General features: G+C 36.7%; 2 protein-coding genes across 2 annotated transcripts in view; both read left to right on the forward strand.

The window, feature by feature from the left end:
- Window positions 1–798: 798 nt before the first annotated feature.
- LOC105060024 (putative disease resistance protein RGA4) overlaps window positions 799–26,611 on the forward strand; it is a 71,653-nt gene continuing 45,840 nt past the window's right edge. Inside the window, exon 1 of the mRNA XM_073259721.1 lies at window positions 799–817. The gene's annotated coding sequence lies outside the window, so the exon portion shown is untranslated. The remainder of the gene's footprint in view (window positions 818–26,611) is intronic.
- LOC105060122 (putative disease resistance protein RGA3) lies at window positions 17,855–21,550 on the forward strand. Its single transcript, XM_010943738.3, has one exon. The coding sequence runs from the start codon at window positions 18,104–18,106 to the stop codon at window positions 21,548–21,550; it is 3,447 nt and encodes a 1,148-aa protein (XP_010942040.3). The 5' UTR covers window positions 17,855–18,103.

Below are 26,611 nucleotides of genomic sequence, written 5' to 3' on the forward strand. Positions count from 1 at the left end.
AGCTCCCCGACAAAAAAGTAGGCACGAGATGCCTTCTTGACTCCATGAAATCACCGGCCCTGGTTTAATTAGAAGAGTATGAGTTCACGCATGGGAAGGTAGTTTGCAAAGAACCGGGGTTGCATCTTTCGCATGGAAGAAGGATTCACCTTCCTTCACATGAATCCACTGTTGGATTCATGCGATCTTCATTTTGAGATCTTTGTAGCAGATGAATAGAAAGTTTCGAGTGCTTTGAGATCTATGCAGGATGAGATCAAATGGTCAATAATATGAGAGAAGATTAATCATTCTTTCTTGAGAAAGATCCAGCGAACCCAGCTTGCTAGAGGTGCATTCAAACATATGGTGACCCAAGCGCGCCTCGAAATCTCCAATCATCGGGCGCACACCCTCGAATCATCCCACACAATAGTTATGGATGTGACAAAGTATTTTGCAGGCGGACGTTGAGAAAAAGATGTCTTTCTCAAAAGCATGTGCAAGGGAATATTCTTGCTCCAAATTGGTTGCAGAAGTTGGGCCGCCCATGTAGTCTAAGGTGGTCTTAATACCTGGGAAGAAGAGGTGAACGGGCAGCAAGGGGACTCCTAAGATGAGCATGGGTGGCAGGGAGGAGGCAATTGGAGCTGTCGATCATACGCAACTGCTCTCCCATTGTTCGCCGCTGAGTTGTGGGCCGTCTAATCGATGAGATGCCTATGTCCGTGGGCAACGAAGGCCGCTTGTTTTTGAGGCTAGGATAGATCCTCCTCTTCTCCACTTCCCTTCTCTTTGTGCCCGTCGGCATCGAGTTCTATAGGCAAACCGCCTTCTGGTGATCCTCTATCTCTTCTCTTTTTTTTTTTTGATCAAATAATTTGGTGTATTTTATGTAATAACTCAGATTTAAAAAAAAAAAAAAAAAGAGAGACGGAAGGAGACTTCCGAAGGGAGTCTTCTTCTCCGATGAATCCCGATCGGAGAAGGACTCTAGGCCTCTTAGAACTCTAGGATTCTCTATAAATAAGACTCTCCTCTCCCTCACGAGCCTCCATCGGCGACCGTTGAGCCCAATTCCTCCCCTTTTCTCCGTGGAAGCCGCGGCAGTCTCTTCCCGTGTTCGTTGGAAATTGAAAGTCGAAGAGGCCACCGGAGTTCAGGTAAGGGTTCAATCTTTCTTCCTCTCCCTCTTCTCTTTCTTCCCATGGTTTTAGACTCCTCGCCGGCCGTCAGGATCGCCGGAAAATCCATGAACAAGATGACCCCTGTTTTTGCTCTATTCGGCCGGGACCTTTTTCTCCCTTTTTCGGCCACCGGCGCCGCCGGTTGCGGCGTCTCATCCTCGAGACCGGACCCTCATCTCTCTCCCTCTCTTCCCTGAAGGTTTTGACCGTCGGTGACCGGCCAATGATCGGAAAACAAAAGAAAAGTAACGATCCCCTATTTTTCGATCTCTTCTTGATTCTCGCCGGCCAAACCTTGTCGCCGGCCGTCCCTTGCTCTACCGCCGCCTCCACCTGTTGCCGGATCTCCGGCCAAGCCGTCGGAGCCTGAGCCACTGAGAGGGGGGACCTCACGGTCTTCCCCTGTTTCAGCCAAGGGAGGCCGCGGGAAGAAAAGAAAGGAAGAAGAAGAAGAAAAGAAAAGAAAAGAAAAAGGAAAAAGAAAAAGAAAAGAAAAAGGAAAAAGAAAAAAAAAAAGAAAAAGAAAAAGAGAAAGAGAAAAATAAAAATAAAATAAAATAAAAAGAAGAAGAAGAAGAGAGAAAAATTTTCTCTCTCTTCTCTCTCTACCTTCTCTCTCCAGTTTCTCTCTCTAGATTCTCTCCCTATTTTCTCTCTCTAAATTTTTTTTCTCTCTTTACGAATTTTGGTCTCTCTAGAATCTTTCTACTCTCTCTCTGACTGCATCACGGATCTTAGGATAAACTTAAGATGAAAATAAGAGGATCTGAGATTGCTTCGAAATTCGTGCAGTAGATATGATCCCAGTCCGATCCTGTTTGAAATTTGTAACACTTGATTCACCCTGATAGAATTTCTGATGATCTTGACCATGATTGCCTCATCGGAAGGATACGAAGATTTTTCTCTCCACTTTCTCTCTCTAGAATTTACTCTCTCTTCATGGATTTTCTCTCTTTAAAAGTCTTGTGGACCAATGGAGGGTCTAGATACTTAGACAAATCCTAATTTTGGTTAATTCTAAGAGAGGTCATAGATTTGTGTTATTAGGATCGATTATCGGATAATTTTCTCTATATATGATTTTTATATTTGATCAGGGTTATGAAGAGATGATTGTCTGCATATGATATCGAGTGGAATATTTTTTTAAAGACATTCATAAATCAAAAAAGAACATTGATTTCTGTGCTTGGATCAGTCACCGGTAAAGATAAGAATCCCTGTACATGATCACTATTATATATATGCTATTTTACTGTTGGTCTTGCATTATTGGTTTTGCATCGTCGGATTGAGATCGATGAATTTATTATACCTGAGATACTGTTATTTGATTTTGAGCATGAGTATGTTATGTCAATATATATGTATCAGAGATTGATGGCATGATTATATAGATATGACATATCTGAAATGATCATAATGCAAGTCGGAATTGATTTGATGAAGTCAATACATAATGATTAAATGAAAAGAAAGAGATATATGGTATGGACTAGCCTTGTCATGTGGAACAGCCCACCAGGAGCTTATGCCTGGAACAGCCCCCACTGGCTTATAGGTGGATCAGCCGACCAGGAGCTCATGCCTGGGATAGCCCGCCAGGAGCTTATGCTTGGGACAGCCTCTCACGGGCTTTCGTACGTGGGACAGTCTTGAAAGACTTTTTAAGTGGATTCGATCCGGATGGTGACTGAGGTATAGACTTGGATAGTCCAGAACCAGAAAGAAAATGTTAAAAAAAATTATGTGATTATGAAAGGAGAAATGAAAGATAAGACATGAAATAATTGTTGAATAAAAGTATTTCACCTGTTAACATATGATGATGCATCTATTTTAACAAGACAGAAAATTTATGAATATTTGCATTATTCTGGACATTGAACATAAGATTTTATATTTTATTGCTTATCATTATTTTCAGACTATATTACTATATCAGTGTGATATGGAAATTCTTACTGGGCTGTAAAGCTCACACCCCTTCATCTTTCTTTTTCTTCTTAAAGTTACAAGACGTTCATGATTGGCTATAGCTTGGATTTACGGTTGAGCAGAAGGATAAATAGAGTGTCATAGTATCTGATCAGAGAATTGAAGAAATTTAAATTATAATTATGCAAGGTTTTATGAATTATTATTGAAATTAATTGTTATGGATGTTAAGGTAGTAATGCTTTAATTTGGCCTTGCATATTCTTTAGGGCTTGCTCTAAGGAGTGTGCGGCCATCACGTATCCGACCCGGGTGTTGGGTTCGGGACGTGACAGAATGGTATCAGAGCATAGGTTATGATCATTAGGGATTATGATATAAGTGATTAGAATATTACAGAGTGATATTAGAGCTTAGGTTATGATCATTGGAGATTACGATATAAATGATTAGGATGTGATAGAATAATATCAAAGCTTAGGTTTAAGATCACTAGAGATTATGAAGAGATATTAAAACTTTATATAAGATCAGTAGGATGTGACAGAGTGGCATCTGAGCTTAGAGCTTAGGTTACGTTTATTTGGAGACAATGATACAAGTGATTAGGATATGACAGAACAGTACTAGAGCCTAAGTTTAAGGTCACTAGGGATTGTCATATAAGTGATATCAAAACTTTGAGATTATAATTGATAGAGTATGATAGATAATATCAAAGTTTAAGGTTATGATCATTAAGGATGTAATAGAATGATATTATAGTTCAGGTTATGATCATTAGAAAAAAATAATTTAAGTGGTATTTAAGCTTAAGATTATAATTATTTAAAATTATGACTTTAGTGATATTTAAACTTAGGTTATGATCATGAGAAAATATGATAGATATAAAAGAGAAGATTCCATATCTAGATTTCGAATCAATAGATATTAAGATAAAATTTATGTATAAGTGGCATATGATATCTATAATAAAATTGACGAGTTATATCTTAGATTTTAATTAGTACGGTTGACCTAAGTATGAAAAGAGTTGACCTTAAAATGAAGTGGGAGGTATTGATAAGTTATGTTAAGTATACTAGATGATTTAGAATATAAAACTTATATGATTGAAGATCATGATTTTTTTCCAATGATAATTGTCTGAACATTATGAATTTTGGACTTATCAAAGAAAGTTAATTAGGATATGGTCTAAGAAGAAATTACATCATATGAGAGAGAAATATTTTTGAACACTGAACCTATAAGAGGTCATATATGAAACTCAATCTTAGATGAAAAATATACTTGAATTTTATTATGAGAATATGAGATACACATCTTGGTAAAATTTTTGGTTACTCAAAATATCATATTCTGAATATGATTCCTTGATCTTTCAAGTTGCATTGAATTTCAAGTCAATAGTTTATTTTTCTAAGTGGATCAAAAGTATTCTGATATTGTTGTTAAATTAAAGAAGAAAATTTATTTTGTCAGAGTATGATATACAGGTTATGATAAAATCTTTAATAATTCGTATTACTATCTTTGGATTAGATTTTTTTTTAATTTTTCTTGTGATTATTGAAGATGGTGAAGTGTATTAATTATTCAAGTCAAAGTTTGGATTTTTTTTTTAAAATTGAACTAAGACATCTTGTTAGTATCAAATTTTGAATGACTTATACAAGGGACAAGATTTTATATGGATTTATCGATTAATATTAAGGGTTGTGATAAAGAGAGCTTTATAAGAAATAATCAAGTTGACTCTACTTAAGGATGTTGGCTTGAATTCTTCTAGTTTGTCAAGTTAGAATTAATTTTTTTACAAAAAAAAAAAAGATTGATTTAGAAATTATCTAAATGATTGTAAGGTAAATCTAAGGTTAACTCCAATTAATTCTAGACATGTTGGATTCTTGTAGAGTGATGAAACTTATACAATGATTTCAAATATAGGAAGTGGATCAAGATTTAATTATTATATGCTATACCCAAAGGTAGTAAAGATAAAGAAACTTAAAATTTTACCGTAAGTCTTATATGAAATTTGAAGGTTAGATCTATTCTGGATTGATCTAACATATAAGGATATTTTATCTTTGATAGACTTATATAATTTGGTAAGTTGAGATCAGAGTGCGCAGCAAAAGCGTGATGGTCTGAATTGATTAGAAATATTAATCTTTTAAAATCAAAAGATATTATGATGGAATACATTAGTTGCAAATAAGGAAGGATTTTATTGATAATGAAAGGATGCTATAAATTTTGATCTAATCTAATCATAGCCGGATAATTTTTGTCAGTAGATTGTTTCATTATAGATAATACCAAGAAATTCTAGATATCTCAAGTTTATTAACAGCTTGATAGTTCTGATATTAGTTCAAACTTAGAATGTCCTGACATACATCTCATATTTTTAAAAAATTTAATATTATTACTTAAACTGATATAGAAGATTGAGATTTTTTTTAAGATGAGAGTCTATGTATAAAATTTGTTGGAAGATCAAATGAAGAAAGAAATCGATGATTGTGAAGAGTGCCCGATGTTTGACCTTTATTTATTTTCTATCAAGGGTAGTCTGAGATAATTATGAATTTCGAGTGAAATATATTAGATAAATAACGGTGGTATATTAATAAAAGTCTAAAATGTTACGGTTCTTCGAAAAAGTTGAGAAATCAATAAGAGGAGATGAATTTAAAATTTCAAATAATTTTGTTATAACAAGATCATGAGAAATAAATAATATATAAGATATTATTGTAAGCTTGAGAATGACATGAAGAATGTATACTTTGAAATAAGTATCTCGAACAACATAACTTAATTTCGAGGACGAAATTATTTTAAGGAGGGGAGAATGTAATAACCCAGATTTTAAAAAAAAAAGAGACGGAAGGAGACTCCCTTCGGGAGTCTTCTTTTTCGATGAATCCCGATCGGAGAAGGACTCTAGGCCTCTTAGAACTCTAGGATTCTCTATAAATAAGACTCTCCTCTCCCTCACGAGCCTCCATCGGCGACTGTTGAGCCCGATTCCTCCCCTTTTCTCCGTGGAAGCCGCGGCAGTCTCTTCTCGTGTTCGTCGGAAATTGAAGGTCGAAGAGGCCACCGGAGTTCAGGTAAGGGTTCAATCTTTCTTCCTCTCCCTCTTCTCTTTATTCCCATGGTTTTAGACTCCTCGCCGACCGTCAGGATCGCCAGAAAATTCATGAACAAGATGACCCCTGTTTTTGCTCTGTTCGGTCGGGACCTTTTTCTCCCTTTTCCGGCCACCGACGCCGTCGGTTGCGGCGTCTCATCCTCGAGACCGGACCCTCATCTCTCTCCCTCTCTTCCCTGAAGGTTTTGGCCGTCGGTGACCAGCCAATGATCGAAAAACAAAAGAAAAGTAACGATCCCCTATTTTCCGATCTCTTCTTGATTCTTACCGGCCGAACCTTGCCGCCGGTCATCCCTTGCTCCACCGCCGCCTCCACCTGTTGTCGGATCTCCGGCCAAGCCGTCGGAGCCCGAGCCACTGAGGGGGGGGATCTCACGGTCTTCCCCTATTTCAGCCAAGGGAGGCCGCGGGAAGAAAAGAAAGGAAGAAGAAGAAAAGAAAAGAAAAGAAAAAGGAAAAAGAAAAAGAAAAGAAAAAGGAAAAAGAAAAAGAAAAAAAAAAAAGAAAAAGAGAAAGAGAAAAATAAAAATAAAATAAAATAAAAAGAAGAAGAAGAGAGAAAAATTTTCTCTCTCTTCTCTCTCACCTTCTCTCTCCAGTTTCTCTCTCTAGATTCTCTCCTTATTTTCTCTCTCTAAACTTTTTCTCTCTCTTTATGAATTTTGATCTCTCTAGAATCTTTCTACTCTCTCTCTGACTGCATCACGGATCTTAGGATAAGCTTAAGATGAAAATAAGAGGATCTGAGATTGCTCCAAAATTCATACAGTAGATAGATCCCAGTCCGATCCTATTCGAAATTTGTAACACTTGATTTAACCTGATAGGATCTCTGATGATCTTGACCATGATTGCCTCATCGAAAAGATACGAAGATTTCTCTCTCTACTTTCTCTCTCTACTTTTTTTCTCTAAAATTTTCTCTCTCTTCATGGATTTTCTCTCTCTAAAATTTTTGTGGACCAATGGAGGGTCTAGATACTTAGACAAATCCTAATTTTGGTTCATTCTAAGAGAGGTCCTAGATTTGTGTTATTAGGATAGATTATCGGATAATTTTCTTCATATATGATTTTTATATTTGATCAGGGTTATGAAGAGATTATTGTCTGCATAGATATCGAGTGGAATATTTTGTTAAAGACATTCATAAATCAAAAAAGAACATTGATTTCTGTGCTTGGATCAGTCACCGGTAAAGGTAAGAATCCCTGTACATGATCACTATTATATATATGCTATTTTACTGTTGGTCTTGCATCGTTGGTTTTGCATCGTCGGATTTGAGATCGATGAATTTATTATACCTGAGATACTATTATTTGATTTTGAGCATGAGTATGTTATGTCAATATATATGTATCAGAGATTGATGGCATGATTATATAGATATGACATATCTGAAATGATCATAATGCAAGTCGGAATTGATTTGATGAAGTCAATACATAATGATTAAATGAAAAGAAAGAGATATATGGTATGGACTAGCCTTGTCATGTGGAACAGCTCGTCAGGAGCTTATGCCTAGGACAGCCCCCACTGGCTTACAGGTGGATCAGCCGGCCAGGAGCTCATGCCTGGGACAGCCCGTCAGGAGCTTATGCCTGAGACAGTCTCTCACGGGCTTTCGTACGTAGGACAGCCGGCTAAGAGCTCATCCTGGGACAGTCTTGAAAGATTTTTTAAGTAGATTCGATCTGGATGGTGACTGAGGTATAGACTTGGATAGTCCAGAACCAGAAAGAAAAGGTTAAAAAAAATTATGTGATTATGAAAGGAGAAATGAAAGATAAGACATGAAATAATTGTTGAATAAAAGTATTTCACCTGTTAACATATGATGATGCATCTATTTTAACAAGACAGAAAATTTATGAATGTTGGCATTATTCTGGACATTGAACATGAGATTTTATATTTTATTGCTTATCCTTATTTTCAGACTATATTACTATATCAGTGTGATATGAAAATTCTTACTGGGCTGTAAAGCTCACACCCCTTCATCTTTTTTTTTCTTCTCAGAGTTACAGGACGTTCATGATTGGCTATAGCTTGGATTTACGATTGAGCAAAAGGATAAATAGAGTATCATAGTATCTGATCAGAGAATTGAAGAAATTTAAATTATAATTATGTAAGTTTTATGAATTATTATTGAAATTAATTGTTATGGATGTTAAGGTAGTAATGCTTTAATTTGGCCTTGCATATTCTTTAGGGCTTGCTCTAAGGAGTGTGCGGCCATCACATATCCGATCCGGATGTTGGGTTCGAGGCGTGACATTTTATCTTACTTTCGCTATAATTCTTGAAGTTCATCTCTCGTAAGCTACAAGAAAATTTGGGTTTGCAAAATCATAGCTTGTCTATCTTGTGTTCTTTAGTGATAATTGATAGATATACATTTGGTTGCCATAGGGGATGAGGGAATAGGCTATTCTAATTGTGGGATTGATTTACTTGATCTGATCGGGGAGAAGAAAGATTTTCTTCAATGTGCTTAATTCGAATCTCTCAAATAAAAATATAGAAGATGAAAGAATTACGAAAGCAGAACTTAAATCTTCTTGTCTTTTATTGATTGATTCTTCACCACATAAATTAAGGTATATAGTCTCTATTTATAATAATGAGGTCTATCTTGTATAATTTTGGTTGAATTCATTTTTTTATCTTTTAGAAAGATGTCTACCCTCGAACCAGTTGGATTGGATTTCTCTTTCTAGTTTAAATAAGACTAGATTTCTCAAAAAATATGAAAATTATAAAAATTATAAAAAAAATATTAAAATTTTATAAGAGATAGATCTTGACTTCTACATTAGTTTTGCCTTCTATCTAATTCTTCATGAAATAGTAGTCAAAGTCTTTCTTGAAAAAAGTTTTGATTTAACCAGCCCATTTCGTGATCCAAACGATAAAATTTTGGTTCGATTTAGCCTCTTAAGGAGTTTGTTCAAAGTTGTAGATCTCGAAAAAATATTCAATTTCAAAAAAAAAAATTCATCTCAATCGAATATCGTATGATCAAATTAGTTTTAATTTCAAATTTGTGCTGATAAAAATTTCTTGTTTTAGTGGCTTATTCATCCAAACGATCCTTACTATTTTGGGAGAATAACAATGAAAATGTCAACCCTGAGTGAAATATGGAATGTCTCCTAAGCACACATGCTACAGGGAGACATTAAGGCTAGTTTAGCAAGATCTAGATGGTTGTATGGCAATTTTTGATCCAACCCATTCATTCAACCTACAAACTATATATTTTAAATAGATTCTAGTTTGATATAAATATGTTTGGTCCATTAATGGATCAACTTGCCTTGACCTATTTGACCTATTTACAATATGCTTAATCTATTCCTGACCCCATTTAGGCAGACTGCTTAACAAGTTTGACCTATTTAAACCTATTTAATTTGTTAAAATTATACATAATCTGCTTAATGCATTTAATATGATTTGACTTATTTAGTTAATGGCTTATATGAGTTGGATTCGGTTACCTATTTAATAAATAAATCGACTTCAAATTTAAATTTTTGACATATTTAATAAACAACTTAGATTGATAAATTTTTCGCTCGACCCACATCCAATCCTACCTATATCTTACTCAATCTGCCCAGATTGCTACCTCTAGCTTCATCCAACCTTTAATCTACATAGACTTTTCAATTGACATAGAAAGGAGAAAATGGCATGATACCAGCAATGGCAATGGGGTGGGTATGGATCGCGTAAGCCATTACCCATACCTACTTTACAATCAGGAATCATATATCGATACTTGACACATACTCGTCTAAGGGTGGGGTGGGTAGAGTTAGAAAGGATGGACTGTTGTAGGTGCAGTTTCAAAAAATATTTTTTTTATATAAATTAAACAAACAATATAAGATTTTAACTTTTTAGTAGCATTAAAATCATCACTAAAAGATTTAAATATCACTGCTAATATTATGAGTGGCAAGCATAATGGCTACGAGTAAAACAACCATCACTAATAATTCTAGTGATGATAAATACCTCATTGCCACAAAAAAATCATACTATAATTTCTTTAATCGGCCAACAAGAATGAGGCATTAGTCACAATACTTTTATAGCTATATGCATGGTCACTACTAATAATAGATGTTTTATGGCGAGAAGATTTAATATCACAAAAAAGATTAATATTAGTGACAAATTTCAATAGTCATCACAAAAGGCATAGCATTAGTAGCGACTTTAGATAGTTGCTACTAAAATGATGAAGTTATGTTAAATAGAAAAGAATATAAAAATAATATCTTAGTATTTACATAACATTAAAAAATATAAGAGTCCAAGATATAGAACATAATAAACTAAATTTCAATAATAATAGAAATAATAAATAAAAATATTATTCTCTAGAAAGTCAAACATTCCTTAAATTAAAAAAACAATCAATTAAAAACAGAAACAACTAATTATTATCTTGTAGCCTCTCTCATGTTTAATTTTTCTCATGATTGATCATAGTACTTTCTTCTCCATAATCATCATAACAATCAAGGTTCATATATAGTTAGGACTTGTTTAAGGTGGACATTGCTATTATTCATACCTATCCTAGGTCTGCTGCAAGTTGTAGAATGAAGATCCGTCCCCACCACCAACTCTAAATGGATCAAGTATAACCTACCCTTATAGGGTTGACTCAAGTCAGGTACTCAATACTTCTATAATCTACATACCATGATTGAAAAGAGGAAGAAATACAAGCATGTACCACAAAAATATAAACCAATTTGTGAACAAGCCACCTTTTCATTGACTCTATTCTAGATTTCAATTTTTCTTTATCAAGTCAGTTTACTAAGTATTCTCTCTTTCTCCTCCACCAGTGTCATAGCTCACTATCTTTTAATAAAGCTGAATCTTATGGCAAATCAGGTGCAGAAAGAATTTTGATATAGTATTAACTTTGTCTTTCAATATAAAGAATATTTCTTTCTTCTCTATGTTGAATGGTTTCATATCCCAATTTAATTTCTTGCTTGCATTTTCTCCATTATATACACTGCATCACAATAATCAGAAGGTCCTTTGTGCTTTTTTTGTTTCAATGTTATAAGAGCTGAAAGTGTAAATAAAAATGAGCTTGAATTTGTGTGCATTACAAATAGTTTGTCTTCAACGTGTATATGGATTTGGTGTGCAAGATACGGCAAAAATGTCCTGCACAAGATCTGCTTTTATAGGCACACTATTTATTGTTCAAGGAAAATGACATAAATCTCTCACAATTGAGAGAATTTCAAAAATGTAACTTCAATTGTTTGAAGCAAATTATTTTTTTCTTCAAATCTAATTAATATAACATAGCTATAGATTCAATTATATGTTGCTTTTGAGTTATTACTCTCTTATTTATTTTATTTCTTTGCAATATTCTCATCTCATTATGGACTCGTTTGGTTGACAGAAAGTGGAGGAAGAAAGAGATAGTTTCTAAGAAGTGAAAAAGAGATCTTTTGTTTAATTAGAGTTTTAAGAAGAGAGAGAGTAGAAAAAAAATTTTATAGAAAGTTATTTTTCATATTTCATGAAAAATAAAAATTCATGGAGGAGGTAGATTTTGGTACTTCCCATATGATGAAAAGTGGTGGTATTTTTTTCTTTCCCAAAATATTCTTTTAAGATCCGCGATTAAGATTTTATAAAATATCAATGGATGACTAAGACAAAATACTAAATAGTGATATAATATTATATTAATCTTATCTCAATATTTATATAAATATAATATTCATATTATATATTTATTATATTTTAATATTATTTTAATATTTATATTAATATAATTTTTTATTAATATTAATATAATATTTATATTGATATATTAATATAATATTATATTTATATCTATATTAATATATATATTAATATATTAAAATATTAATATAATATTAATATATATTAGTATTATATTAACATAATAAATTATTATGATGTAATATTATATTATAATATATTTATATTATATTTATATTAATATAAATATAATATTTATATTTATATAAAATTTTGAAGTAAAAATGTATGGTCTTATATCTACTAAAGGTACAATAGATATTTTATATAATTTTTTCAAGAAAATGGATGCTCAACCATACATAAGTTACTCTATAATAAGTTATTTTCCCATAGTCAACCAAATATGTCCAAAAAATTTATATTTTTAGGAAATAATCTTTCAAGAAGTAACTTTCTGGGAAGAAAAGTTCTTCCCACGAGCCAAACAAGTCCTATAAATTTGAATCCAAACACTATCCTTAGATCAACAAAGTCTGATGTTGAAAATGATTGCATTGATTTATTCTCCTTACTATGACTGTTTCCAAGACATAATCTTTTCCCAAGAAAACATAGAGAATAATTTGCACCTTAGTGTCATTAAATGGCTACCAATAATCTTAGATGCTTGGCTTAGATAATTTGCCATAAAAGAATTGTGAACTTTTGATCTTTTTGAATAGATAGCAGATAGAGGTCAAGGTGTCTGTTTTTTTCATTGTTTGAGAGTGTTTTATAACCTAAAAAGGAAACATCTTGACCAACTCAATATTTATTTCACCTGGTTGCTCCTTTATTCCTTCCTCTTGAAGGTTAACTTTTATATATATTTGTATTATACACGTACAGTGCTTGTGCCTTCGAAAAGAGTTGGAAAAATTGAAGAAAGTTCATGATAGGCCTTTCATCAGAGAAAATATTAAAAGTATAAAGTCAAAAAGTGGGGAGGGCTTGAAATAAAAAAGGTTCTATTATAATAGTGAGACAAGAAATACAAGTAAACTACTAAACTTTATCCCTTTTGTATGATAAAACTATTTTATAACTCTTAATATATAATAGTATTCTAATTGAAAAGTATAATATGCATTCTATGGTCCTTAAGCAAATTCTATTGTGCCTATAGATTATTTTGGATTTTAACTTTATCTTATTCACTTATCTTACTGGAATTCACCAAATTTGATTTCTATTAATGTTAATTTTTATTGATATCATAATTTTCCTTCACAACATCCATGCTACACTTATCTTAGACTTGCGCTAATGACAATAATTTCTATTTATTAATAATATTGACCTTTCAAATAATTCTGTATAAAGATTTTTTTATTTAATTACTTATTCACTAATACAAGAGTTGAATATATAGCAAGTGTTATCTAAATACTGGCTTTACGAATAGAAGAAATATTATAAAGAAGATCCTTACTTAACAAGATATAAAATTCTAATGAAGCACGTTTAAAAAGGATGATATGTAGGAACTATTTAAGATTGCTGTCGTCAACAGAGCTTTTGTTATTAAAGCTTTTGAAAGTAGAGTCTTTTAAAAAAATATTAGCTATTTAAAAACTATATTTCTAAAATACCTTAGAACTTTAACATCTATCAGATAACTAAATTGAAAAATATTTTTAGTATAAAAAAATGATAATAAAAGATATTGCATAATATTTTCAATTTTTTAACTTTTTGTACTATCAAGTACCATTACTATAAAGTATTCCTAATTTACAAATTATTTATTTTAGATAGTATAATATTAGAATTTATAATATTACAAGATAATATTGTGATCTTGGAATATAATAATGTTATACTACTAAAAAATTATTATAATGATATAATAATGATAGAAACATATTATTGTCAAAATATTACTATAGTAGAATATACTATACTACACTGTACTACAATATAATTTAATATAACAAAACATATTATAATATAATGTGAGATAATATTATATAGCATAGAATAATAATATAACATAACATAACCTGATATAGTGTAATATAATATAACATTATATAATATAATATAATATGATATGATATGATATGATATGATAACATTATATTATATTAATAACCAAATGATTTAATTATATTATCTAATTAATATTATTAGTTAAGACTATAAGAATACTATAATTAAATTATAATAATATAATAATGTTATATAACATCGCATTACTAATAGTGATTATATTATATAAATTTTTTATTAATTATATAATATTATATTATATTACTAATTTATTATATTAATTATATTATAAAATGATAATATACAATGTAATATAACATAATATAATAATATAGTATTACAAAGCATAATATTATTGTGATATATGGACATGGTATTGTTTTTTTAGCACATAATATGATACTATTTTCATATTAATATAATATAATGCAAAGTATTTTTTTTACTAATATTTATACATTTTATTTTAATCTAAATATTATAATAAAAATGTAATAACTACAAAATTCAAGGATATTTTGGTCATATAAATAAATTTGTGACAAATTTTAAAGGTACTGTTGGTGCAAAAATCCGCTTGCGCCGGAGAAGCTGGAGTCGGAGAAGCCGTGGTCGCCGCCGGGACCTGCAAGGGAAGTCTAAACCGGAGGTGGGGTTGCTCCGGCAAGACCCTCCGACGCTCAAGTCAGTTCTCTGCCTCAACAAGAATGGAGTGCTCGAACGGAGAATTTAGCAGAGTTTTGAGATAGAAAAAATGAGCTTAAAGAATAACGTATCTGGGTCTCCCTTTTATAGGCGGGGGAGGCAAAGGATTGATGGTGACGTTTGTAACCGCCTGGTAGTGGGCCGCCCATGGTCAGGGGAATTGATTGCGAAAGATAGTGGGGTAGACCCGTGGCCATCGCCATAGCCCGCCACGTAGGGCCTGTTGCAGGTAGTAGAGCGGCGCCCGTTGCCGCTAGTTGTCAGCGAGTAGTGGGATCGTGCAGCACCTGCCGCAGGGAGCGGAGCAGCATCGTGGCCGTTGACACAGCCTGTCAGAGAGTAATGGGTCCACCGCAGGGGGTGATGGAGCCGCACGAAATCCGCTACAGGAAGTGGAACAGGATCATGGTTGTTATTGCGATCTGCCAAGGGACGCGGATCTGTTGATCGAGGCTCGGCAGTAGTCGGAGTTCGGCCTTTGTAGGAGTCCGGGAGGAGTCCTCCTTTCGGTCGAGGTCGTGGGTGGAGTCCGGCTCCAGCAGCTGATACTGAGGTCGGAGACTGAGGTCGAAGCTTGGCTCCCGTAGGAGTCTGGGTGGAACCCTCTCGGAGCCGAAGTTGCAGGCGGGACCTGGCTCCCATAGGAGTCCGGACGGAGCCGCCCTGCCGTCGATGGCGGAGCCCGGCTCCCGTAGGAGTCCGGGCGGAGCCGTTCTGCCATCGATGGCGGAGCCCGGCTCCCGTAGGAGTCCGGGCGGAGCCGTTCTGCCATCGATGGCGGAGCCCGGCTCCCGTAGGAGTCCGAACGGAGCCGTTCTGCCGTCGATGGCGGAGCCCGGCTCCCGTAGGAGTCCGGGCGGAGCCGTTCTGCCGTCGATGGCGGAGCCCGGCTCCCGTAGGAGTCCGGGCGGAGCCGTTCTGCCGTCGATGGCGGAGCCCGGCTCCCGTAGGAGTCCGGGCGGAGCCGTTCTGCTGTCGATGGCGGAGCCCGGCTCCCGTAGGAGTCCGGGGGGAGCCGTTCTGCCGTCGATGGCGGAGCCCGGCTCCCGTAGGAGTCCGGGCGGAGCCGTTCTGCCGTCGATGGCGGAGCCCGGCTCCCGTAGGAGTCCGGGCGGAGCCGTTCTGCCGTCGATGGCGGAGCTCGGCTCCCGTAGGAGTCCGGGCGGAGCCGTTCTGCTGTCGATGGCGGAGCCCGGCTCCCGTAGGAGTCTGGGTGGAACCCTCTCGGAGCCGAAGTTGCAGGCGGGACCTGGCTCCCATAGGAGTCCGGACGGAGCCGCCCTGCCATCGATGGCGGAGCCCGACTCCCGTAGGAGTCCGGGCGGAGCCGTTCTGCCGTCGATGGCTGAGCCCGGCTCCCGTAGGAGTCCGGGCGGAGCCGTTCTGCCGTCGATGGCGGAGCCCGGCTCCCGTAGGAGTCCGGGCGGAGCCGTTCTGCCGTCGATGGCGGAGCCCGGCTCCCGTAGGAGTCCGGGCGGAGCCGTTCTGCCGTCGATGGCGGAGTCCGGCTCCCGTAGGAGTCCGGGCGGAGCCGTTCTGCTGTCGATTTCGACTGTGGGCATTTTATACCCAACAGGTACTTTTAAGGAGAAGCTCCAAATTTGAACATTTGTCCAATAAAAGTTTTTCAATTTGTGGAAAGCAAGAAAATAATTTTAGATTTTTTTAATAAATACTTGTATATCACCTAGAAGTATTTTTTATATTCAAAAAAAAAAAACTTTTGACCCTCTCGAAAAGCAATCCCAATCAGGACCTTGGAAATCTTTTTTGATGTAATTGAGTTAGAGAAGCCTAACTCAGGAGATGTAATATTAATGTAAAGTAGTAAATACAGCTAGTACATAGGATTATACAATAAGTTTTGGATGCTGATCTTCCTTTTGAGCATCAAAATTTCCGAACTTCAGACTCTGTAGAGCAAAATAATTTACAGATTATTTCAGAGCTCCTAACTTTACTGCCATAGAAAATCGTAAGCAGTATCATCGCTGTGATTCGTAATTGAAATGTTTCCAGTCTGGAGTGTAGAGTATAGTCATTGTACTATACTTTCGCATGAATAACTATGGTTTCAAGGTCACCCTAGTCTAAGCGTTTGTATGGTACCTGTTGAGACTCTGTAAATCCAATTACAGCGACTTTAAGACCCAGACTTTAAGCTGGAGTGCTCGGAGTCAGCTTTGCCTCACAATCTGTATAACCACCTCCAAAGAAGGCATTTGGACTCTGTTATCAGCTTCTATGTCTTCTGCACCATGCTCGCAGCCATGACCGCTTCTCATCACCTGTAGCTTAAAAACCTATATAGCTAAGTGGGTTATCCAAAATCTCCTTTACTGAATTCCTAAGACTCTGTATTTGTTCCGATTCAGCATCCTTAGTGTGTGTCATCTACAGCACAAAAAGTTTACTTATCTGTTGGATCAAGGCTCTAGGGAGATAGGCATGAAACTCAAAAATTCGCCTGTTGCGTTCCTTCCATAGGCACCCGAATCCAGCCGCCAATAGGATGTCCAATCCTTTCCTTGATGAGTGCATTGGTTCCTCAGATCTCCAATTGCTCCAGAGTGTGGATTGAGAGTGCGGTAGCATTTTAAACCCCAGCAATCCAGGTAGAACGACCATATCTTTCCAGCAAAAGAGTATTGGAGAAAAATATGGTCCGTAGTCTCAAGATTTGCATCACATAATGTGTAATTTAATCCTCCTTGCCACCTTCGTTTAGCTAGATTAGTCTTTGTTAGGATTTTGTCGAGAAAGCCTGGGTACAAGAAGAAGAAGAAGAAGAAGTGTGGCGAATAGCGTTAATGGATTGTTCTTCCATAGAGAATAGCGTTAATGGATTCCATCGAGGAGCAATAACTAGTGGTAAATAAATACTTATCGACGGCTACGGAGCAGGGGGGAATAAAAAAATCACAATACGGGGATTCAGCATAAAGGTCCGGTTGGATCTTTCTCGCACAGTGAAAGGCGGTCATCGATTCCAAAAATAAGTAGCAGTTATAAAACAATGAATACTTTAATGAAGGCTATCCAATGTACAAAGAATCACAATACAAGAACTCAGAATAAATTAAGCTCCGCATAGGACACCCAAGTTAATGGAAGATAACGAAATCCAGCGATGTACAAGTGTGGCGCCTTCCTAGCGATGCTTTTCCAGTTCTCCTATTTTCCTTACTTTCCTTTTCATCTTTATTAACTGGTTACTGACATCCCAGGTGTTCTTTGTTCTGCTTTTCTGTCTTCTAAATTTTGGTTGATAGAAAGCATCGTGCAAGAAGGAGAGATGTCGATGATAGTTGACGCCTTCGTCTCTAAGCTCCTTGATGGGTTGGCCTCGGTGAAGGATGAGGTGGCCCGGGTCTTAGGTGTGGCCGACGAGATCGCACGGCTCCAAGAAACTCTTCAAACAATAAAAGCCGTCCTCGCCGATGCCGAGAGGAAAAAGATTCAGAGCGAAGCCATAAATAACTGGCTCAAGAAGCTCAAGGACGTCATGTACGACGCTGACGACATCCTCGACGAATGCCGGTTCGAGGCCGAGAAATCTAAAGTTGCAACCTCCTCCAGACCTCAACCTTCGTCTTATTTTTCTGTTGGGATGTCAGTATTCAAGAAGATGAGGTTTACTCACCAGATTGATAGGAGAATCCATGAACTCAATCAGAGGCTAGAGAACATCTTGGCAGAGAAATCTAAATTTGATCTCCAGCTCTTTTCTGCCGGCCGTGACGACCACCAATCCACTTCTAAAGTTAGCAGGATGACATCTTCCATACCTGAGCCTGATATCGTGGGGTCCAATGTCGAGCAGGATACCGGAAAAGTGGTGGAGTTGTTGATTAAGGAGGACACTCGGGAAAACATTCTTATATATGCCATTGTTGGAGTTGGTGGAATTGGCAAGACCACTCTTGCTCGAAGGATTTTCAACGACGAAAGGATAACAGCCAACTTCCCGATGAAGCTCTGGGTCTGCGTGTCTAAAGATTTTGAAGAGACTAGTCTACTGAAAGACATCATCACTTGGGCAGGAGGCAGTCCAGGAGGCGCCTCTAGCAGAGCACAGCTCGAGCCCATGGTTGGAGAGGCTGTCACAAATAAGAAATTCTTGCTTGTCTTGGATGACTCATGGGACCAAAATGTATGGAATGATTTACTCCGAAACCCCTTGCAGAGTGGGGCAACCGGAAGTAGGATCCTTGTGACCACAAGAAATGAAGGGGTTGCATTGCAAATGAAGGCCGTAGAATCTCATCAAGTGAAGCTCTTGTCTGCTGAAGATGGTTGGGTGCTGCTGCGCAAGGTGGTGGTTTTGAGTGGGCAGGAGAGAGAGATCGAAGATTTAAAGGATATTGGAGAGAAGATTGTTGACAAATGTGGCCGCCTCCCTCTTGCTATTAAGACCGTTGGAGGAGTATTGTCAAGGAAGAGCAGGAACAAGAAAGATTGGGAGATGGTGCTTAAAACCCTTTCAAACAATGCTTGGTCTTCTTTGACGGACTTCCCCAAAGAGGTTCAACCCGCCCTATACTTGAGTTATGAAGACTTGCCATCTCATCTCAAGCAGTGCTTTTTATATTGCTCGATGTTCCCTGAGGACTATACATTCTATCGTCGCGATCTAATTCGTTACTGGATCTCTGAAGGATTCATCCATGAAGAAGGAGATCTAACATTGGAAGAGTTAGGTGAAGATTGTTATGGGGATCTTGTTCAGAGGAGTTTTTTGCAACCAGTTCCCTGGCCCGATGATGATGAGCATTCTAAATGCACTGTGCATGATCTACTATGGTCCCTTGCTCGATTTTTAGCAGGAGATGAGAACTTTTTTGTGAAAGATGGGTTTGAAGCGGTAAATAGTTCATCTTCAGTGAAGCGACGTCGCTTATGGGGTCGTGCTAAAAAAGAACAACGCCAAGAATTTATTGATGCATTGGAAGGGCACAACTCCTTGAGAACTCTAGTGCTACGCTTGGAAGGATCGCAGGTGGAAGAGAATGATGTCCACAATCTGATTAAGAAGACACCGCGTCTGAGAGTACTACACTTTTTAAGCTCTAATATCATAAAATTGCCAGGCTCCTTGGGAAATCTCATACATCTACGTCATTTAGATTTGAGATCGTCACAAATAAGTGAGCTACCAGAGAGCATAGAGAACCTTGTAAATCTGCAGTTCTTGATCCTTCAGTCGTGCGGAAGTCTACGCAACCTTCCTAAGGGCATCGGGAAGCTGCACAACCTGCGGTGTCTTGACCTTTTTGCAACAGAACTGGAGGGTATACCAATTGAAATTGCAAACTTGCATCGACTAAACACACTGATACATTTTGTGATCAGGAACAACAATAGCAGTAGTGGTTGCTGTACACTGGAAGAATTGAAATCTCTACAAAAGCTTAAAGTGCTCCGTATCAGGCAGCTGGAGAGGGCATTGAATGAGGGTGCGGTTACAGGAGTAAATGCACTGAGAGACATGTTGCAGCTTGAAGTCCTACATTTGGATTGGAAAGGTTGTTCTCTTCGTCTCCACAAAAGTGATCATTACAGTGAAGAGGAGACCAAACGAATTGAGGAGATCTTTGAGGTGACGCTCCATCCGCCGCCATGCCTAGAATCTCTTGAAATCAATTTTTACTTTGGACTCCGTTTCCCGAGTTGGATAGCGTCTAGCAGCATGGACTCGCTTCGACGGTTGAAGCTCTCATTCTGTGACAAGTGCCCGCAACTTCCACCGCTAGGGAAGCTCCCCAACTTGGATTACCTCAAGATAAGTTGGGCAACAGCTGTCAAAAAGATCGGAACCGAATTTTTGGGTCAGGGACCTGACAGTAGCAGAGATCAAGGAGGCAGGATACAAATTTCGTTCCCTAAGTTAACAACATTGATATTCGAATACCTGCACAATTGGGAGGAATGGGAATGGGAGGTGAAGGATGATGACAGACCGATAGTCTTACCAAATTTAAAAGTACTGAAACTCATGGATTGTCCAAAGTTGAGGTCTCTTCCTTCTGGCCTTGTTCACCATGCCACTACCCTAACAGAGTTGGAAATAGTAGGTGCATGTGCTATCAAAAAGATCGGGACTGAATTTTTGGGTCAGGAACCCGACTGTAGCAGAGATCAAGGAGGCAGGATACAAATTTCATTCCCTAAGCTCACAAAATTGATATTTGCTGGCATGTTCAATTGGGAGGAATGGGAATGGGAGGTGAAGCATGATGACAGACTGATAGCCTTACCAAACTTAAAACAATTGACTCTTTGTCATTGTCCAAAGTTGAGGTCGCTTCCTTCTGGCCTTGTTCACCATGCCACTTCCCTAACAAAGTTGGAAATATCTAGCTGTGACAATCTCAGAGAAATCAGGGGCCTTTCCTCCATCAAAGAATTGGAAATATCTTATAGCCGCAATCTAGAGGGTGTTTCGGACCTTCCGAGCTTGAAAACATTGGCACTGGGAGATGATAAGATGCAGTCCATACCGGAGTGGTTACACGACTTCCCTGCACTCAACAAGCTTGAGATCACGGCCGGTACCCAACTGCTCCGCAGATGCCTCAAGAATGGCTTAGATTGGACCAAGATAGAACATATCCCCAACGTATATGCCAAGAATTTTAATAGATCCAGATACATCTCCAAGAGTCCCTCTGCGTTCAGCACCAGCTTAAATGACAATGTTGAAGATGAGTACGGGCACACAAGGTTCTCTATTCGCAATTAGGTTACATTTTGTTTTTCAAATATCATGCTTCTTTTTGTTGAACAAAAATAGAATTTTTCTCTATATCATCATGCATTGTACAATTCCTATCCAAATCTTGTTCGGCTAAACTAGATTCTCTGTTAAGGTGTGATAAATTTGCAAATGGTATTCTTTTATATAACTGCCTACATACATATGGGGGACATATCACCATTGTATAAATTATGCTGATATGGTGACTAACATATACCTTAAGAAAAGTTGAATGCGGACAGAAATGAAAGGACACACAAACCAACTCTTAGAAACAAAAGAGATATTCAAGATTACAACTATGACTATAGAGTTGTAAGTATTGATTCTATGGTACCGACCATCCTTTGAAGCTAGTTTAGAGTTCAAATAACGATTGCAAGTTGAGATGGTTTTCAGATTCTATTTTGTACGTGAAGCGTTAATTGTTAAGGTCATTTCTCATATAGTCAAATGGTTAAAGGGAGCCCTAGAGCTAAGGGTAATAATGTTTTGAGTGACTTTCCAATCCAGAAATCTCTATCTGGTAGAGGAGGGGTAATAAAAGAAGAATAATTTTACTCTATAAAAAATAATATGAATTTTAAAGGCCCTAGATATGGTATAAGCATTTGTGTAAATTTTTTTTTTTTTGTGGGGTGATCATTGCACATAATTGCTATTGTTGGATTTTTTAGATGGTGTTCTGCTTTTACATCATATGCAGCAAGTCCTTTGCAGGTGTAGTATCAATAGTCCACCTAGAAATATGAGTAATCCTATCAAGGTTATTAGACATCACTTAGTTGATATTTGCTTTAGGCCTAGGGGTCCGTGATGACATCCTACTCTTCTTATAATTTGATAACATTGGGTATTTTTGTTCTTTAGTAGTGTATAAGATGGATATGTTGATGGAACAAACCACTTCCAGCTAGTGCATTTTATGCCTTTCTTTCACCAGCAACATTAATGCCGATCAATGATATCAAAAATTTCAATGTGATTTTCTTTGGAAAGAGGAATACTATGACAATGCGACAAATTTAGAACTTGGTAACAAGAATTCAGATTCTTAAGTTTTGCAAGTTAAAAAAGAAAATATGTTGTTGTCACTCATATTGTAAAAAAAATACTTCCATGAAACACATTGTTAGGAGATAAGGGTTGGGATTCTTGGCCTCCAAATTAAAAACCATCCATCTGTTAATAAACATCAAATGCTATCAGTTGGATTTGTTGGAGGGCCACTAAATTACAGCAACCTGATCAGAGGAGGTGTGTTAATTGTTTTTAAAGTTGAATATAGTGCTAAATTATGATTTTCAGAAGGAGATCAAAGAAAGCAGTTTGATCCATCAAAAAAAGAAAGCAGTTTGATGCATTATCTTGCCATCCAAGACTTACCAATATTTTTGAAGGATTAAGCATACAACACAATGGATCTTTGCAGAGAAGGGAATCTAAAAATGTGAGAACATTGAAGATTATGCCTCTTAGAAGACAAGTCATTCAAATTTTCAAGTCAGATAGGATGCAAGAATGAAAAAATGTGGATGTAATGCTTGGTAAATAAGTTTTGATGTCTTATTTAATTTATAATTATGTCAAGTGAGAAACAACCTAGGCTACATTCTTGATGTTGATTGGATGGGGAGGCAAGGATACCAATATTTGCTATGTGCTCAAAAGCATTGCAGTGAGACATGTTTAACATTAATTGTTCGCATTCTATGCAAATGATTGAATATCTCATTCAATTTCATCCCGTAGTTAGAGTCAGGCGATTGCTTTATCATATTCTTTGAGATGATTTTAATGTATTTATGAAAAATGGAATATACCTTGGATACCATGGATGATGTGACCTCCAATTGATTAGTAAAGTGCATTGGATAATTTTACTAAGGAAATCCTTTCAAAACTATGGAGAAACCAAAAACTTTTTGCAACAAAAATTTTTCTTAGCATGTTAAGAATGGCATCAAGAAGACTCTAATGTTTTGACCCTCTAATAGGTGCACATGGATTGAAATCATCCCACTTAGGTGAGATGGTGCATGCATGCGTACACACTGTCATAGACCGAGGGTGAATTAGCTGCATCTATACCTCCATATACATGCCGAACAAAGTTCCAAGGCCTTCTTATCTTAGGTAGTTATTGTTTCTCTGGTAGTTATACCAAGCTAATAAAGTATAAGTTGGTAGTTATACCAAGTAGCTTGGGATCAAATCCTACCTTCTCCTGAGGCTAGGGGTATTTAGGGCAAGGCTGCCCTCCATTGTGTAGCCCATAGACCTTTTCTACAAAAAAAACAATTGCTAGTTTGTGTTTCCTTAGGTATATTGTAATTTGTCCAAATCGACTTTCTTGATTAATTGGCATGACCAGACGTAGAACCTTGCCAACTCAGTTATTGATATCTTTGATCTCTCTTTTTGTGATTTTTCACTTTCCATAAATTCCCTCACTTGGAGAGGGTTTATCAAGTATACCAGCTTTTTGATCAAATTGGATCACAAGTTAAATAGATACCACTTAAACTCGCCTCTAAATTGGATCACCAGTTATACAATTTTATTCATTTTTAAAATGAAAATTATTTTAGTGCGCTTATTATTGCGAATGAAAAGCTCTTTGAACCATCCACATTTCAGAGTTGAGACTTGGCTGTTAGTCCCCTCATGCCTTATAACTAGAGTTGATAATGGGCCAGTTCTCAGGCCTGAAGTGTACTTATTCTTGTTGAGCTGCAGGCTAGGCCAATTTAAATTTGACATTGTGCCCAAGCCCAGCCCATCAAGATCAACTCTACTTGTAATATAAGAAACTATTTTATACACAAAACGAGCACCCATTACACTGCCCCTTTAAAATTTTACTGTCTTGATATTACTGGAAACTTCTATCTTTTAACATTTCCTCACACGGATCCTTTGTTTAAGTAATTCCTTTTTTCATATTTTAAATTTATAATGAATGTACACACCTTCTGTCAACTACATCTCATCTCTATTGTTTAAATTTTAAAATGAAAAGTTATAATTTTTTTTGTGTACAACAAAAGGCCAAAGCTTAACAAAAATCTATGAAAAATAACATCATAAGCATTAGAGCCCAAAATAAATCTTAAGAAAGTGCGACATAAGTTCAGCCATCCAAAATAAAATCCTCTTCTAGTGTAGAAATTGTCAGCCAATCCACTTCATGATTATCCTTGCAATACATACGTAGTTTTTTATATTTTAAAAAAAACTAACTATGTTTTTTCTTCCCTTTCTTTTTTTTGGATGTTGGAACAATTTTATAAGTTAATTTTGGCTCAAACAATAGTGTTAATAACAACAGGTATTCATTAATTTTTCTATGAGAATCACAAATAAATAAGAAAAATATTTATAATGGTAACATGTAATGTTATATCTCTCCCTCTCGTGAGTTTTTCACGGTCCCTATAGATAAATATTAATTTTTTTATCGAAGAAAAGAGAAGAAACTTATCTTTTAGTAAATATGCATCCCCTAAAAATAGATGTTTAAATTAATGACCACATAAATTGTACTTCTTCAATATGAATAGTTATTAAAAATAATCAAAATATATGTACATGTTATACATAGAAAATTAAGAAAACCTTTACTAAAAGCATGACATGATCAATTAAAGAAAGCAAATTAATTAGCTAAATGGCTTTTGTATGATAATATTTAAACAAAAAAATATAAGATTCCTGAAATTTTGCTTTCAGATTACAAGCTTGATATGTTAAAACAATCTATTATGCGCACAAGCAAAATTTACTGTACTGTATGCTAATATGGCTTTGAGATAAATCAAATATTAGTAAGATATTGTACTGTATGCTAATATGGCATTGAGATTAAATGGTACATTCAGCACAATACCCATTTTGCAGCCCACCAATGCCGTTGCTCGTCCGGCACGTTCCTCTCTCTCCTCGCACGTGAAGAAGGGACCTCCCGATCCCCTCGGCTCTGTCGCCCCAGGTAGGCCACACGTGCAAAGGCGACCGCCAAGACCCCGCCTCAGCCTCTTGCTGTATAAGTTTCAACGGCACACCTAGACACCACCCTTTCTCGTTCAAGAAGTCGTGATACGCATGCACGCTCTTTCTTGATTTCCACGGAATTTATTTCATTTATGGTGTTGACAAATATAATATTTGAAAATGAGAAGAAAATTAATGATATGACGAAAAGCCAGACAACCTCATCTCACTAAGTCCATAGATGAGGGAAGAGAGTATGGTGATGAATTGAGACAATTAACCCATCTTATTGTCACATTGTTTTCTTCTTGCTAAGACGAATGAGGGCCAGAGCTACTACTAAGTGTGGCCTGTATTGCACTCGTGTGGTTTGTGTTGTCTATTACCCATTTGTGCCTCCAAAGGCTATTCTTCAAGCCATCAACTATCACCAAGGTGGCGTAAGCTGTTGAAATTATTGGAGAGCTTCATCTCTTATGTGATACAAGTCTATCCTGGCAAGCTGCACTAAACTTGTTTTTTCCGACTTTTGGAATGATCCATTCACACTGGAATCACCTCAAATGGCCGAGGCATTCAAAAGACAATTAAGGGCTATGCCTTTCTCAGCTTTTGAAATGATTTGGGAGAATGGAAATTGTTTTATACTTATCTTGCTCAAGGCCAAGCTAATTTCACGATGGTCAAAAGAATAAAACCTCTCGGGTGTTAAGGGGCTTTATTGGATGCTCAGTGACCAAAAGATATCAGTTATTGATAGTTGTTACTGTTGACGCAGAATTTCATCTTTGGGTCGGATAGACTGGAGTTGAGTAATGGTGGTAAGTCGATGATGGCGAGACCTGCATGAAAAGTCTCTAATCGGATGTCGCTCCAGCGGGGATCCTCTGATATTAAAATTAAAATTCCAAACAATAGAGGAAAGGAGTGAGCGTATTGGAAGAGAGGATATTTTATAACTTGGGAGTTTCCTGTAGGCCTTTATTTATAGGTGAAGGCTAAAGAGCCGTGTGAGGAAAGAGAATCAAGCAATTAACTTTGACTTATCTAAAG

This window comes from Elaeis guineensis, chromosome 6 (genome assembly GCF_000442705.2).
Source record: "Elaeis guineensis isolate ETL-2024a chromosome 6, EG11, whole genome shotgun sequence".
Taxonomy (NCBI): Eukaryota; Viridiplantae; Streptophyta; class Magnoliopsida; order Arecales; family Arecaceae; genus Elaeis; species Elaeis guineensis.

What these genes read in the sequence shown, in the direction of transcription:
- LOC105060122 (XM_010943738.3), top strand. Translation starts at nt 18,104, where the DNA reads ATGTCGATGATAGTTGACGCCTTCGTCTCTAAGCTCCTTGATGGGTTG.